The sequence below is a fragment of the Tupaia chinensis genome, unplaced genomic scaffold, assembly GCF_000334495.1.
Source record: "Tupaia chinensis unplaced genomic scaffold, TupChi_1.0 Scaffold143755_1, whole genome shotgun sequence".
Taxonomy (NCBI): Eukaryota; Metazoa; Chordata; class Mammalia; order Scandentia; family Tupaiidae; genus Tupaia; species Tupaia belangeri.
This window is the reverse complement of record NW_006203604.1, coordinates 99,736-115,160: the sequence shown is the minus strand read 5'-3', so window position 1 is coordinate 115,160 and position 15,425 is coordinate 99,736. Positions and strand designations below refer to the sequence as shown.

Genomic DNA, 15,425 nt, shown 5'->3' with positions numbered 1-15,425 from the left:
AAAACATTCAGATTGAAAAGAAAGAAGTTAAACTATCTCTATTCACACATGATATAATCTTTTTTTTTTTAAGAGAAGTTTTACTATAGGGTGTGTGTGCTCGCCAGAAAGACAGAGGGACAGAGAGATAGAAGTGAGAAATCACCCTCCGGGGGGATGGTCACACCGCAATCCCTTCCGCATTCTCCTCTTGGGATCTTGGGCACGCACATACATGCCCCTGGCTTGAGTTTAAGCTACCAGGTCCAGGACCTGAACCATAGTCAACTACATGGGAGTCCAGCAATGTAGCCATTATGCCATCTGCTGGTCCGCACACATGACATAATCTTAATAGAAAATTCTAAGGAGTCCATACACAAAAAAAACTTTTACAGTCAATAAGTTCAACAGGTTATAGGATATGAAGTCACAATACACAAATGAATTGTATTTCTATACACTAAAATGAACAACCTAAAAACTGAAGTGAAAGTAATCTTACAATAACATCCAAAAAGAGTCATATATTTAGGACTAAACAAAAGAACTGTAAAATTTGTACCTTAAAAACTTTAAAACCTCTGAAAGAAATGTTAAAACATCTAAGTAAATGGATAGACATCCATGGGGTGGAATGAAAGGCTTAATGTTACTAAGATTACAGTATATTCTCCCATTTGTTCTACAGATTTACATAATCCCTGTCAGAATCCCAAGTAGCTTTTTGCAGAAATTGACAGATTCATTCCAAATTTCATGTGGATATACAGAAGACCCAGAATAGTCAAAACAATCTTGGGGAAAAAAATAATGGAAGAATCACATAAATTTCAGAAACCATTACAAAACTTTACAGTGAGACCATGTAATATTAACATCAAGGTAAACGTATATATCAGAGGAACAGAATTTTTGACAGTGGTACGAAGATAATTCAGTCAGAACAAGAATAGGTTCTTCAGGCTGGCTCTGTAGCATAGTGGATAAGGCAGCCGGTCCTCACATGGCCAACCATCAGTTTGAGTCTCAGACCTGGCAGCTCAAGAAATTCTAGGTGAATGTTATGTGAATGCCCAAAACCCCAAAAGGAGGGCAAGATGGAGGAGAAGGGATTTCAGCATGTCTATGTCTATTTCCCATGTCTGGTACTTTCTCCTTCCCTCTCTCTCTCTCTGGCAAGCACAAGTGCCCACTAGCAAATCAATCAATCAATCAATCAATCAATCAGCAAATGGTAGTGAGACAACCAGATAGCTATATGTAAAAGAAAGAAGTTGGATCCTTATTTCATTACCATAAACAAAATCTAACTCAAAGGAATCTAAAACCTAAATATAAGAACTAGAAGTATAAACACTTAGAAGAATCTTCATGACTGAATCAGGCAGTGGTTTCTTAGATATGACTGGAAAAATAAAAGCAGCTAAAAAAAAAAAAAAAAACACAGGAAGATAAATTGGGCATCCTTATAGTTTAGGAATAAAAAGACAACCCAACTTCTAAAACAGGCAAAAGTTTTGAATAGCCATTTTGCTTTGAGCCTAAGTTTTAATTTATAAAGATTATTGAATGTCAACATGGAAAGGTCAGTGTCATTGGAAAAGAAGTTTAGTGTTATTCACAGTTCCCCTAGAAAAGCGAGGCATAGCATGCCACACAGTGCCACGAGAGGAGTACTGGGTTTGGGTCAGGAGACAGAAACAGGAGTGAGGGGATTCTGTCCATAGCCTTTATTGGATTTTCTTTGGGAAAGGCAGAGCAGGACAGGGTGAACAGTTCAGTGTTGCCTAGTTTAAATAATTCCAGCAGATCTGGGACTATAGGGATAGTTCTAGTTGTCTGGTACCTGGGCTTGTGCTGACTTAGGTCAAGGGAAATCAATATTTGTGTGTTGTGTGAGAGTTAATAAGGACCTGGTTGGGACCATAGTCTTGGGATTGCTTGGTTTGCACGTGCAAGATGTGCTCCCAAGTAACTTGTTTACTATCTTTAGGAATTAGCTGTCCTGAGAGGGGCAATATTTCTGGGCTAACAAGCTTCTTAAGATGTGAAAACACCATAAAGTACAGAAAAAATGTTTTAAAAGTCATGACTAATACACATATCTTCAAGGAAGATATACAAATGACCAGTAAGCACTGAAAATATGCTCCATGGCATTAACCATTAAAGAAGAGCGGATCAAACCCACAATGTGATTACCAACCTCACACTTACTAGGATGTCTACAAATAGGAAAACAGACCATAACAACTGTTGGCCAGGATATGGAGAAATGGGAACCTTCATGCATGGCTAATAGCAATGTAAAAATGGTGCAGCTGCTTTGGAAGACAGTCTGGCAGTTCCTCAGATAGTTAAACATAGAGTCACCACATAATGTAGCAGTTCTCTTCTTAGGTATATACAGAAGAGAAGTGAAAACATGTCCACACAAAAGCTATTATATGAATATTCATAGCAGCATTTTTCATGGTAGCCAAAAGTTGAAACAACCCAAATGTTATCAGACAATGAACGAAATGTGGAATATACCTACAATAGATCATCATTCAGTTGAAGAAAGGGATGAAGTACTAGTTACATGCTACAACATGGGTGAACATTGAAAACATTATTGTGAATGAAGGAAACTAGATGCTACGTGTTGTATCCCATCTTTATGAAATGTCCAAAATGAGCAACTGCACAGACACGGGAAGTTTAGTAGTTCCCAGGCCCTCAGGTAGGTAAGAGAGTGGAATGATTGCTAATAAGTTTGAGGTTTCTTTTTGATATGTTGAAAATATTCTGAAATCAGGTAGTGATGGTGATTGTACAACTCTGTGAATATATTAAAAACAACTAGGGTTGGGCCTACATGTGCTGGATCCCACATGACCAACTCCACAGTTTAAGTCCTGGACTGGCGGCCTGAAAAACACACTGGGCACATTGTGTGTTTGTTCAAGATCCTGAGAGAAGGATGGAGGAAAAAGGATTGTGGAGTCACCATCTCCTGCCCTGGGGAGTGACTTTTCACTCCCCCTTTCTCTGTTTCTCTCTGGCAAGCCTGTGCACTCTATGGCAAAAAAAAAATCTAAAAATCAAATCAAAACAAAAATGTTAAGGCAACTAGATCCCACATGGTCAACTGCATGGTTACACTCATGGACCTGGCGACTTGAAAATCATACTAGCTGCATGAGTATGTGCCCATAATCCCTAGAGGAGAGTGAAAGATAAGGGACTATAGCTACCCAGCCCCCCTGGGGGTGATTCCTCACTCTCCTTCTCTATCTCTCTCTAGTGAGTGCATACACCCTACGGCAACCTGAAAAACAAAACAAAACAATAACACTATTATTGAATTGTTAAAAGGGTGAGTTTTATGGTGTATGAATTATATCTTAGTATTTTTAAACAAGACTAAAAAATGATGTCCTTGGTCTATTTATATACCTGCTTTAAAGATAATATAATATGTGGACAACATAATAAGAAAAATGAAAGGTAATGATTTGTTGATGATTTTTACTGTCACTGTAGGCAATTCCATTATTCTTTGTTTTTTTTTTATTTTAATTTGATCTTTTTTAGTATATCTTAGAGTAATGCTGAATAATGATAAATTAATTCCTAGGATAAAGAAAAAGCAAAATGTTTCAAGACACAGGAAAAATAAAGAGCACTAAATACCTATAATACATTGTGGATTTATAAATGAGTCACATGGACCAACCCATATGAAAATTATTAGATAGAATGAGTTCTATTTTTTTTCTTTTTAAGGTTTTTTTTTGGAGGGGTTTTCGCTATAGGGCGTGTGCGCTCGCCAGACAGACAGAGACAGAGAGACAGAAAGCGAGAAATCACCCCCCGGGGGGATGGTCACGCTGCAATCCCTTCTCCTTCATTCTCCTCTCAGGATCTTGGGCACGCACGCACACACACCTGGCATGAGTTTTAAGCCACTGGGTCCGGGACGCAAACCGCGGTCGACTACATGGGAGTCGAGAGACATAGCCATACGCTAACTGCTGGTTCCCGTCTACTTTTTTTCTTTTTAAGTAAGGCTTATCTATGTTCTTTGGGGGGGGGGGGAACAAGAACAAAAAAAATAAAAATTAAAGTCATGAAATAGCAATCCTGCATAAATAGTTAAAAATAGAAAAGAAAAAAGTCAAAACGTAAAGCTGGTCATATGGACCCTGAAGGCACCATGAGGAAGGAGCATCTGAGCTGAGTCTTGAGTGACAGATACCTTTTTTGAGCAATGGTAAGGATGGGACAGAAGTGGCAGGACTTGTGCATTCCAGGTTCAGTGACCTGGAATTGCTAGGATGAGTATCACACTTCACTTGACTAGTTAACAATATTCTGATCTTTAGCACAAGAACTGATTGATGACCCTAAATAGTGTCTAGCAAAAGCTTAGAAGTAGTAAGGTTTTTGTTTGTTTGTTTGTTTTAAGCTTTATTTATTCCATGAATGAGAAAAAGAAGACAACGTTATAGTACCTTCAACAGGATGCATCACCATTAAGACTGTGACCTACCCCCAGCTTCTTCCAGCTCAGGCACGCACATGCCTGGCATACTCTGGAAAGTCTCCAGATACAAATTCAGAACTTTCCCTTGAGAGTTAACTTACAAAGGGTCTTTTTACCATGGCATCATCATCTGACTCCAGGTCTTTATTTATTTATTTTTTTTTTTTTGAGAGGTTTTTGCTATAGGGCACCAGAAAGAGAGAGACAGAGGCAGAAAGTGAGAAATCACCCTCTGGGGGCATGGCCACACCTCAGTCTTTTCTCCATTCTCCTCTTGGGATCTTAGACATGCACACACACGTGCCCGGTGTGAGTTTAAGCCACTGGGTCTGGGACTTGACTCGGTTGACTACATGGTAGTCCAGTGACATAACCATTATGCCATCTGCTGGTCCCAGGTCTTTATTCTTAATGGAGATTGCCTTTATAGTGTACGCACAATGTGAAGTACTGCTAGGTCTGCTTCAGTACTTGATTATTTTTCACGAAGTGTTTTGCTTTTCTAACACAGGCTACTTACCAAAAGCTGCTACCTCTGTACTTCCCAAGGTCGTTAAAGGAGGAGAGTCGATCATTGCCATACCTACCTGCAGATATTGGAAATGCAGAAGGGGAACCTGTGGTACCTGAACGGCAGATTAGAATAAGTGAAAAACCTGGTGCTCCAGAGGGTAAGTTCTAGAGTTCTGCCATTCTTCATTTCTTTTTTAATAAAGCAAAGGTAGTGATAAAACAACCACCAACAGCACCAACTACCAAAGAAATAAGTTCAAGTTTGACCTTTGGAGAGCTGTTAGCTTGACACTAAGATCAAGACCAGTTTAGAAGTTTTTGGGGCCAGCCCCATAGTACAGCGATTAAATACTGCACAGAGGAAGCCGGATCCCACATGGCCAGCCAGGGTTTGAGTCCTCGCCCCATTGGCTAGATGGAGAATTAGAAGAAAAAGGTCACAGGACGATCAGGTTTTCTTAAGGGTATTCTCTCTCACTCTCTCCCCCTTACTAATGCACATGTACTCTCTGGCATTTAAAGAGAGAGAGAGAGAGAGAGAGAGAGAGAGAGAAGGTTGCAGAAATCTATTCCCATTGAGATTTTATCTTTAAGTTAAAAAACTATAGATAGGAAGATACGTAGGTAGGTAGATATGTCAAGTCTGTGTTAGGGAGTAGAGATTCAGAGGTGAATATAACAACATTCTTTCTTAACTAAGCTTATAATCTTATGCAGGACACTGGTAAGACAATAGTCAAATACATTATCATCTAAAACATTTTTTATTTTTAAAAATTTTTTAACTTTATTTTACAATTGAAGTATGAATTTATTTTGGTACAGAAACTTTTTGAAATTCATACATAGCTTTCCCATTACACGTATTTTTATGAGCTTTTTTTTTGGAAACATTTTTTAAATTAATTAATTTACAATTATTCCCTAAGCATTGTCACAGTATACAAAATGTGATTTCCCATCCTGAATATACTGCATAGTGACTTAATCATGCATGTTACCACAAATAATTTTCCATTTCTAGTTTCATGTATATATATGTGTGTGTGTATCCACACTATCTCTGGTATCTACAGTTGTTTTCCATTCCTTTTTTTCCCTCACATTTTATTGATCACACAATTTCTTAAATAATCTAACTACTTTCAATAGCAAGTTCAGCTGCTAATTTCAAGAAAAACAGTTTTAACTTTAATAACTGGAAGAAATGCTAAGGAACTTTGCTTAAAACTTAAGCCAGGAAACAGATTAGGATTGTGTTCAAATAGTAGGTATTTGAACTCTTATTTCTGTGTGTCTGCATTTAATTTTACTGACATAGCACTCCCTTAAGAACTTCTTGGAGATCTGGTCTGGTGCTGGTAAATTCTTTCAGGTTTTGTTTATCTGGGAATGTTATTGTCTTTTTTTCCCAAATGAATGATAATCTTGCTAGGTACAGTATTCTTGGTTGAAATTGCTTTTCCCTTAACACTTTTAATATATTTTCCCATTCTTTCCTCACTTGCATTGTTTCTGATGAGTGGTCTGCTGTTAGTCTGAGGGGATACCCTTTGTAGGTAACTTGATGTTTTTCTCTTGCCAATCTTAGTATCTTGTCTTTGTGGTTTTGGTCAATCTGGCTATTATGTGTCTTGGAGAAGATCTTCTTGGGTTGATTCAATTTGGAGTCCTTTGTATTTCTTGGAACTGGATTTTTGAGTGCCTCTCTAAGTTTGGAAAGTTTTCTTGCAGGATTTTGTGGAATAGATTATCAATGCACTTATGAGTCTCTTCACCTTCTGGAATACCAATTATATGAATGTTTAGATGTTTGATAGTATCTAGTATTTCTCGTATATTATTCTCATTTTTTGGTCAATTTTCTCAGTCTTTCTGAGAAAGATTTTCTTTCTTTTCTGTATGATCTAGTCTGCTTTTTATACTTTCAAGGGAGATTTTGACTTCCCATATTATAGCCTCCATCTCTAATAATTCCATTTGATTCTTTTTTATGATGGGTATCTCCTCTTTTAGATGATGCAAGAACTTCCTCACCTCCTGGAACTCGTCAGCTTCTTTCTCCTGCCTTTTCTGCAGTTCATTCTCGCTCTTCCATCTCTGTTAGTTTCGTCATTATCAATATTCTAAATTTTTTAGCAGACGTTTCCATTGAACTGTCTGTGGATGAAGAGGAGTTATTCTTTTCCCTTGGAGGAGAGGTGTTTTCTTGCTTTTCCATATTTCCTGTGGCCCTGCGGTGGTTTTTAGACATCTGATGGATGGTGTGTTTCTTCCTAATTCTTGAAGTTCAAGCTGACCGTTCAGGGACATGCAGAAGGAGGTGATATGGAATCTCTTTGCTGTTCCATTTTTATCCCTTCATATAGAAGATTCAGTGGATATTGAGGAATATGTTAACCCTAATAGTATTTGAATGTTTGGCTATGGTTCCCTTAGATCTGTCTAGAAACACAAAGAATGGAGATTGAGGAGAAGAGTGATGAGATAAAAGAAAAGAAAACAGAGAGAGAGAGAGGGAAAAAAAAAAAACACAAACAGAAAGAGAAAAGAGAAGAAAAAAAAGTTTTTAAAAAAAGCAAAAAATAAAAAAATCACTAGTTCTCAGGAGCCATGGAGGAATCTTCTTCTGAAGGCCTGCCCCTTGCCTCTCCTGGATGAGCTGGGGAAAGGAGATTATTAGCAAAATAAAGGCGGGGCTGAAAGCAAGAGAATACTTTAACTTAAAAAATTTTAAAAAAGGAAAAATTACAAAAAAATGAGAAGACAGAAGCAGAGACAGACAAAAGACAGACAGAGAGAAAGCTAGAGGGGCTCCCTACCGCTCGAGTTTGTGGGCTGGAGATGAATTATCAGTGGAAAATTTTCATTTCTCTTTTCTCCCTGAAATCACTAGTTCTCAGGAGCCATGGAGGAGTCTTCTTCTCCATCTAAAATTTTTAGCAGCTTTATTTGCAATGTCTTCAAAAAACATACCTAACATTATATACTAAAACAAGAATATGATAGCCATTCATTTTATTTCTAAATAAATAGATACCACGTGTCAGGATGGGAGCCTTTTCAGATCTGTTTTCCATGACAGTTTGTACTGACCTTCACACGTACATGTTTAAAGCCTTAAACCCCTTCTGTGAGGACGTACTTCACAACTTCAGTGCAACTTGGGGAATAACTGGAAGATTTCTGCTATGACGGTTTCTTTCAAAATGAGCATCAGGGCCAGCCTAATGGTTAAGAGAGCTGGATCCCACGTAGCCCACTGCATGGTTTGAATCCTAGCCCTAGTAGCTTGAAAAACATACCAGGAACATGCACATGTGTGCCCCAAATCCTGATGGGATATGGAGAAGTGGAGAAGGGGTTGCAATGTGACCACACCCCATTAGGGGGTGCTTTTTCCCTCTTCCTCCCTCTCTCTCGGGCATACTTTTAAAAATGAGGAAAAAAAAAAAGAAGATAAAATGAACATCAAGTTAAAATCTTAAAAGACCATAACTCCTTGTTATTATCTGTATAGAGACTCAATATCAACTGGAGGAAATTATAATGGCCTGGCATCAGGAAATGTCTGTGAACTAAGTTTTGCTGGAGGGATACTTTGCACTTTGAGGTGTCCTTTAGTAAAGATACTTGAAATAATACCCAGAGAAATTTAGAAATCCTCATGCTCTTCACCACAGTATTTTTTCTTCCATAAAGTGCCTTTAAGGAGCAGTGAACAGCAAAACCAATTTGTGATAGCTGTGCTGGGCACTGAATAAGACTAATCCATTAGCCAGAAGGTTCTTTCTATCTTCCATCCTCAAAGCATGATTAATTAGCATTTATAGTTCAGAAAATATTGTTACCTTGCAGATATAGGCCTTAGTGATTATAAATATTTTCAATGAGAATGTTAAATCTGTTAAAAATATATATCAAATCCACTTTGCTTGAGGGGTTAAAGGAAGATTCATGTATGAGTATTTTAATGAAAGCAGGCCCATCTGAGCTGCAGTTCTGTCAGTCTGAGGAGCAGTGAAGTGGGTGTGGGGACGGACATTCCAGCCCCGGAGTGGGACTCACATGATGGCATTGCGTATGCCCAAGGTTGTCTTTATTTATTTTTTAACAGATCTAATAAGGAAGTGGGCACCATACTAGATGATCTCTTCCTAAGGGACTTGTCTCTTCTAACCAAACTCACAGTGATCATATAGATAGATGAGAATGCTAACTTATTTGTAGCAAGGATTGTAATTCTTGTGCATCAAAATTATGATGTTGGTACAACCAATGTAGAAAATCAGGATGCTAAATTATAACTGAAATATTTTTAGTGAGTACGACTCACACCCTGTGACCCTGGTCCATCATCATCTTTAGAGTGTTACCTGAGAAAAGGGCCGTAGTTTATGCACCAATCAATCAAATGCTCCTTCCTTAAGCAGTGCTATATAATTGCTCCCAAACGTTTTTACTTTATAACTCTTTTGTTAGGTGCTGTGCAGTGAGCCATCTTTAAACTTGAATATGGTCCATTTACTTATTTTTCTTATGATCACATTCTACTCTTTTCTTCCTGAGGTTATACCTAAGTCACTGTGGTTTGATTTTAGTTATTCCTGAAACTTCTATGACAAATAGACAGGTAGTATCTTTTATTACTTCCATTTGTTCTCAAAAAATGACCATCACCCCAGTATTTTGAGTTACCTGACACTCATCCCAGCTGCAGCATTTACAGTCCATTTCATTTACCATCTGGCTCTGTCATAAGCTCTCTGTTGATAGTCGTGTTTTTATTGCAGACAACCAAGAAGAGGAAGATGAAGGCTTGGGAGTTGATCTTTCTTTCATTGGCTCCCATGCGTTTGCTCGAATGGAAGGAGATATTGATAAACAAAGAAAACTGATCCTCCAGGGACAATTGTCAGAGGCAGCCCTGCAAAAGCAGCATCAAAGAAAGTAAGGCACACCCTTTGGACTGTTAGATACCTAAGGATGTGAGAAACAAGAAAGGAACTTACCTCTGCTAGTTGATCATCAATTTACAGAATGTTTTCTAATTTATTCTTTATGATAATCCACTGGGAACGTTATAGTCCCTGTTTTGTAGATACAGAAGCTCAAAGTGAGGTATTTTATCGGTAGTCACAGTTAACATACGGCAGAGCCAGTGTTCAGATGCATTCTGGTTCCAGAGCTCCTACCCCATCTGTTGTAATCGTAGCACCTCCATGCGCAGTTATATTCCGAAAGTAGCAATTAGGAAAGGGAAAGGCAGTTACAGAGTTTTTACTTTACTATGTTTATAATTAAAGCTTCATTAAATTGAAAAGAGGTTTACTTCTCCCCACCTTAATCTCAAGGACCTTTAAAGGAATTTGACCTGTTGCATTTCTTGCAGGTTTTTCTAAAGCAATTCTGAATAAATTCCTTCGAAAATATAGAAACAGCTTTTGTACTTTTGAGTAAGCTTTTCCAAAGATTAACAGTCCTTGTAAAGCTGACTGCATTCCAAAAAATGTTAAAGAATGGAAAAAAAAATAATAAGCATAAAACAATAACAAAAAGCAGAAATAATTATTTTTAATTTATAAAAGTATATAAAAATAAAAAATGGTTACTATTTTTACCTTATAGGGTTAAGAGGTGTCTTAGTCTGTTTTGTGTTGCTAATAGAAAAACCTGAAGTTGGGCGAATTATAAAGAAATGTGGTTTAATAACTTATCATTGGTGGCTGGCATGTTCAAGAGCATCACAGAATGGCAGAAGGGCGGAGCATGCCTGTATCCATGTGATTTTCTCTCTGCCCTTCTGGTCTATTCCCTCTGCTTATATACCATGTCTCAATCATAGGATCCCCGCAGTAATGACCTCATCACACCCAAAGGCCTCACTCTGGCACACCATCAAGGAATTAAATTTGCACTTAATACCTTTACTATACATCAGTTCGATCAAGTCCCAGCACATTTGTTTCTGGGGGGCATTCAGTCACTGCCCACTAAAACCAAATTCCAAAACATGAAACTTTAAGAGAAAAACCTTGATCCAAACCATAACAAGGGGTAATATAAGGTAGTCGGGAGCGTTAAATAAGATTGGGACCAGCAGATGGTATTCTAGTTCTGTTGCTGGACTCTCACATGGCCAACTGTGATTAGTATCCTGGACTCCGGTGGCTCAAAAATCATACCAGGCTCATGTGCGTGTGTGCCCAAGATCCCAGGAGGAGAATGGAGGAGAAGGGATTGTGGTATGGCCAACCCCCCCTAGAGGGGTGATTTCTCACTTTCCCTCTCATTGTCTCTGTCTCTCTTTCCAGCAGGTGCATGTACCCTATGGCAAAAAACTCTTAGTAATAATAATATAATGAACTTAACACAGAACCTGGTTCTTTTCAGGTCCTTAAAATTGATCCCTGTGAGACCAGCAGATGGCATAATGGTTACATTGCTGGACTCCCACATAGTCAACCACGGTTCAAGTCCCAGACCTGGTAGCTTAAAACTCATTCTGGGCACATGCATGCCCCAAATCCCGAGACAAGAATGAAGGAGAGGGGATTGTGGCATGGCCATCCCCCTGGGGGAGGGGGGATTTCTCGCTTTCTGTCTGTCTCTCCAGCAAGTGCATACGCCCTATAGCAAAAATCTATTTTAAAAAAAATTTTAAAAGAGATCACTGCAATCCAATTCCTACCCATTTTCTAGATTTCAGCTTAGAAACCATTACCTCTGGAAACTTATCTCACACAGGTCTGGAATAGTTATCTCCTCCCATATACTTTTTCATACCCTGTACTTGAAAGCATAGAGTAGAATTTATCAAACTGTCTTGTAATGTTGTCTGGATTTTGTTAGTCTCCATTTAAAAAAGAGGAGTTGGACTAGATGATTTCTGGAGTCCTTTACAGAATTAAATTTTTTTGTCTCTTTGGATCTCAAGATTTTATTTTGTAAAATTAGCCTCTAGAGGGCACCAATGAACAACTTTTCCAAAGGCAACTGCTGCAATCAAACTGTCGTTTCAGTAGCTTCTAAACTTGGCCATTTGTAAATATCATCTGTCAGACATTTTTCTTTAAATACAGTGACTAGGCTTCCCCTCACATGACTAGGACTTTGACATCTATCAATATATACAGTTAAAAACTTTTCACATCATGATTTATGCAATGCTAGATTTGGGTACCTCTTTTGGTCTAGAACAGCAGTTTTCAAACTTTTTGGTCTCAGGTCCCCTTTGTTCTCTGAAATATGTTGCAGACCCTTGAGAACTTTCTTTTACATGGGTTATAGCTATCAATATTTATCATATAACCAGTTCTTTATGAGTTAACTTAAACATAAGCTATCATGTTTCCTAAAAAAACAAACAAACTTTTTTTGAGAAGAATAGCACTGTCTTATATTTGTAAAATTATTGCAATCTTTTAATGCCTGACTTAATAGAAAACAGCTGGATTCTCACATCGACATTCAAACTTTTGGTAATAAGTTATTTTGGGTAAAGTATATGAAAATCCAACCTTATTCAAATATATTATTGGTAAAGGAAGGAATATTCTATTTTTACTTTTATTTATTTTTTTTTTTGGAGATGTTTTTGCTATAGGGCATGTGTGCTTGCCAGACAGACAGAGAGAGACAGAGAGACAGAAAGCGAGAAATCACCCCTCAGGGGGGTGGGCCATGCCGCAATCCCTTCTCCTTCATTCTCCTCTCGGGATCTTGGGCACGCACGCACACGCGCCCGGCGTGAGTCTTAAACCACCGGATCCGTGATGCAAACCACAGTCAACTACATTGGAGTCCAGCGACATAGCCATTACACTAACTGCTGGTCCCAGGAAGGAATATTTTAAAGTCTTTTCAAATCATTAAAAGATAGTCTTTGTTACTAATATAATTTGATTAATGATATATATATATATTTAATTTTGGTTGTAATGTGGAATCTCAAACCATATCCATGGATTTTTGTATTCTTTTATAATAAAATGTGTTGTTCTAGCCTGCACTTTGGATGGGTTTTTTAATGGGATTCTATAGCATGACTTTATAACATGAGGTACTGGTTTTTTTTTTGGAAAATATTGATTCACTGAATTAATTCAGATTTTCCAAATATTGACACATCTCATGACACTATCAAAAAATTATATTTGTCACTACCAATCTCATCAAAAAAGTCTCTCAATATTAGAAACTACATATATATATTTAAAGCTCAAATGTTATCATTGGCAACAAATGCTATTGTTGATTTTTCTCAAGGTGACAAATTCACTTTATTAATTTTTGAAAAAATGCCTAGCAAACACATTAAATAACCATAGTCTGCCTGACAGTCATTCTTTGAAGTGAAAATGGTGTTCCATGAAAAAAATCCATAGTTCACTCCCAACTCAGGCAATCATGTTGTGCTTTTCTACAAGACAGCCTCATGCTTGGGTATGCAGAAGTGATTTATGAGTTCTTCCTACTTTTTCGAACATTAATATTAAAAAGATGTTCTCCAGGTCAATATAATAAAATTAATAATTTTTTCTTCTTCATCAAAGACACTTTAAATGAAAGTTGCTTTTATTTTTCCCTGCAAGTATTTGGCAGTGAATATCCAATGACTGCTACCCCAGTTTGATGTCACCACCAGCCACTTTTACCCATTTGTATCAACAGTGCAATAAAAAAAAAAAAAGAAAAAAGTCGAAAAGACACATAATGTCTTAGTGTTACTATGAAAATAGTTTTGACCTTGCAAAACACTTAAACATGTTTCAGGACCTCTTTGGGGTCTGCAGACCACTCTTTGGGAACCACTGGTCTAAGGTCTCTTGTCAGTACTTTATAGTTATAAGAAATTTTGGTGATCATGTGGTAGTTTTCCAAATCCACACTGTGTCCACATTAGAATTACCAGGGGTACTTGTTAAAATTCCATAGGCCCAAACCAGACCTCCTGAATCAGAACTTCTATTGGAAGGACTCAGGAATCTTTCTTCTAAAGTTTCTTAGGTGATCATTTTGTTCCCTCAGTAGTCTCCAACCTTTCTGGGACCAGAGACTGGCCTCGCAGAAGACAGTCCCTCCATGGCTGAGGGGTGTCGCAGGATGACTAGCACACCGCGTCCACAGTGTGCCCCATTCCTACCATTATCACATTGCCATGTACAGGGAAACAATTACAGTAATAGGGTTCGCACTCTCGGGAGAATCCAGTCTGACAGGAGGTGGAGCCCAGGTGGCAGTGCCAGTGATGAGTGACTAAACACAAAGGAAGCCTCACTTCCTCACCCATCACCCACCCTTCATTCTGTGACCCCAGTAGGCCACAGGCCACCCCCAGGCTGCAGCCAGATTAGGGACCCCTGCCCTGAATTACTGATCTAGTTGTGAACCCTTTGTTGTGGGGTGAATTGATCTCCCTGAGTGGTTTGCCCACATTACAGCTAATTGAGGAAAAGCCTTCAGAGTAGCCACTGCATTATACTTCCCGTCTCTACCACCGTTTTCACTCCCACTTACACAAACCCACTCTCTAGAAATTGGGAAAGGATTAGAGATTTTCTTGTATTCATATATGAGGTATTGCTTGGTTATTACTTAACTTAAAATAGCCTGTTGTCTCCTGTGCCCCCTCCCCATACTTACATACCACATAGTTTCTTTTTATTCTTCCATAAAATCTACAGGTAATCTGTAATCTTTTAAAAAATGTGTCTTATTCATAATAGAGGTCATGCACCCAAGTGAGAGAGAGAGAGAGGAGTACCCTCAACAGGGACTCATAATACCGCAGTCACCTTTTCCCAGCCATCAAGATCCAGGGAACATGTACACATGCCTGGCATGCTTTCATACTGACTCTGGGATATAAACCTGTGGCTGTCTGCATGACTAGCACTGAGATTCAGTTTGCTACCGACTATGTGCAGGCTAGGCCTGGAATTTACATTTTGTCCTTGGGCTTGGATGCTTCTCTCTCTCTTCTTAAAAATGTATGTGTTTGAGGGACCAGTAGATGGCATAATGGTTACATCACTGGACTCCCACATGGCCAACCACTGTTTGAGTCCTGGATCTAGCAGCTTGAAACTCACACCAGGCAAGTGTGCATGTGTGCCCAAAATCCCAAGAGGAGAATGGAGGAGAAGAGACTGGTGTGGCGCCATCCATCCTGGGGGATGATTTCTCCAGAGCTTTCTGTCTCTGTCTCTCTCTGTCTCTCTGGCAAGTGCACACTCCCTATAGCAAAAATATCTCTTAAAATGTGTGTGTGTGTGTTTGCATGTGTTTGCTTTATTTAATGATTACCAGTTCAAGCCAATATTAAAATGAGTATGTATTCATTGAGTCCACACTTGTTCGAAAGGAAACTCTAGGGAAGGGGTGAGAAGTAAAGTAT

General features: G+C 38.5%; 1 protein-coding gene across 1 annotated transcript in view; it reads left to right on the top strand.

Annotated features, from left to right (window-relative positions):
* Nucleotides 1-15,425, top strand: part of GDAP2 (ganglioside induced differentiation associated protein 2) — a 79,831-nt gene that overhangs the window by 36,996 nt on the left and 27,410 nt on the right. Inside the window, exons 7-8 of the mRNA XM_006164885.2 lie at nt 5,025-5,184; nt 9,820-9,976. Coding sequence (XP_006164947.1) covers nt 5,025-5,184; nt 9,820-9,976 — 317 coding nt within the window. The remainder of the gene's footprint in view (nt 1-5,024; nt 5,185-9,819; nt 9,977-15,425) is intronic.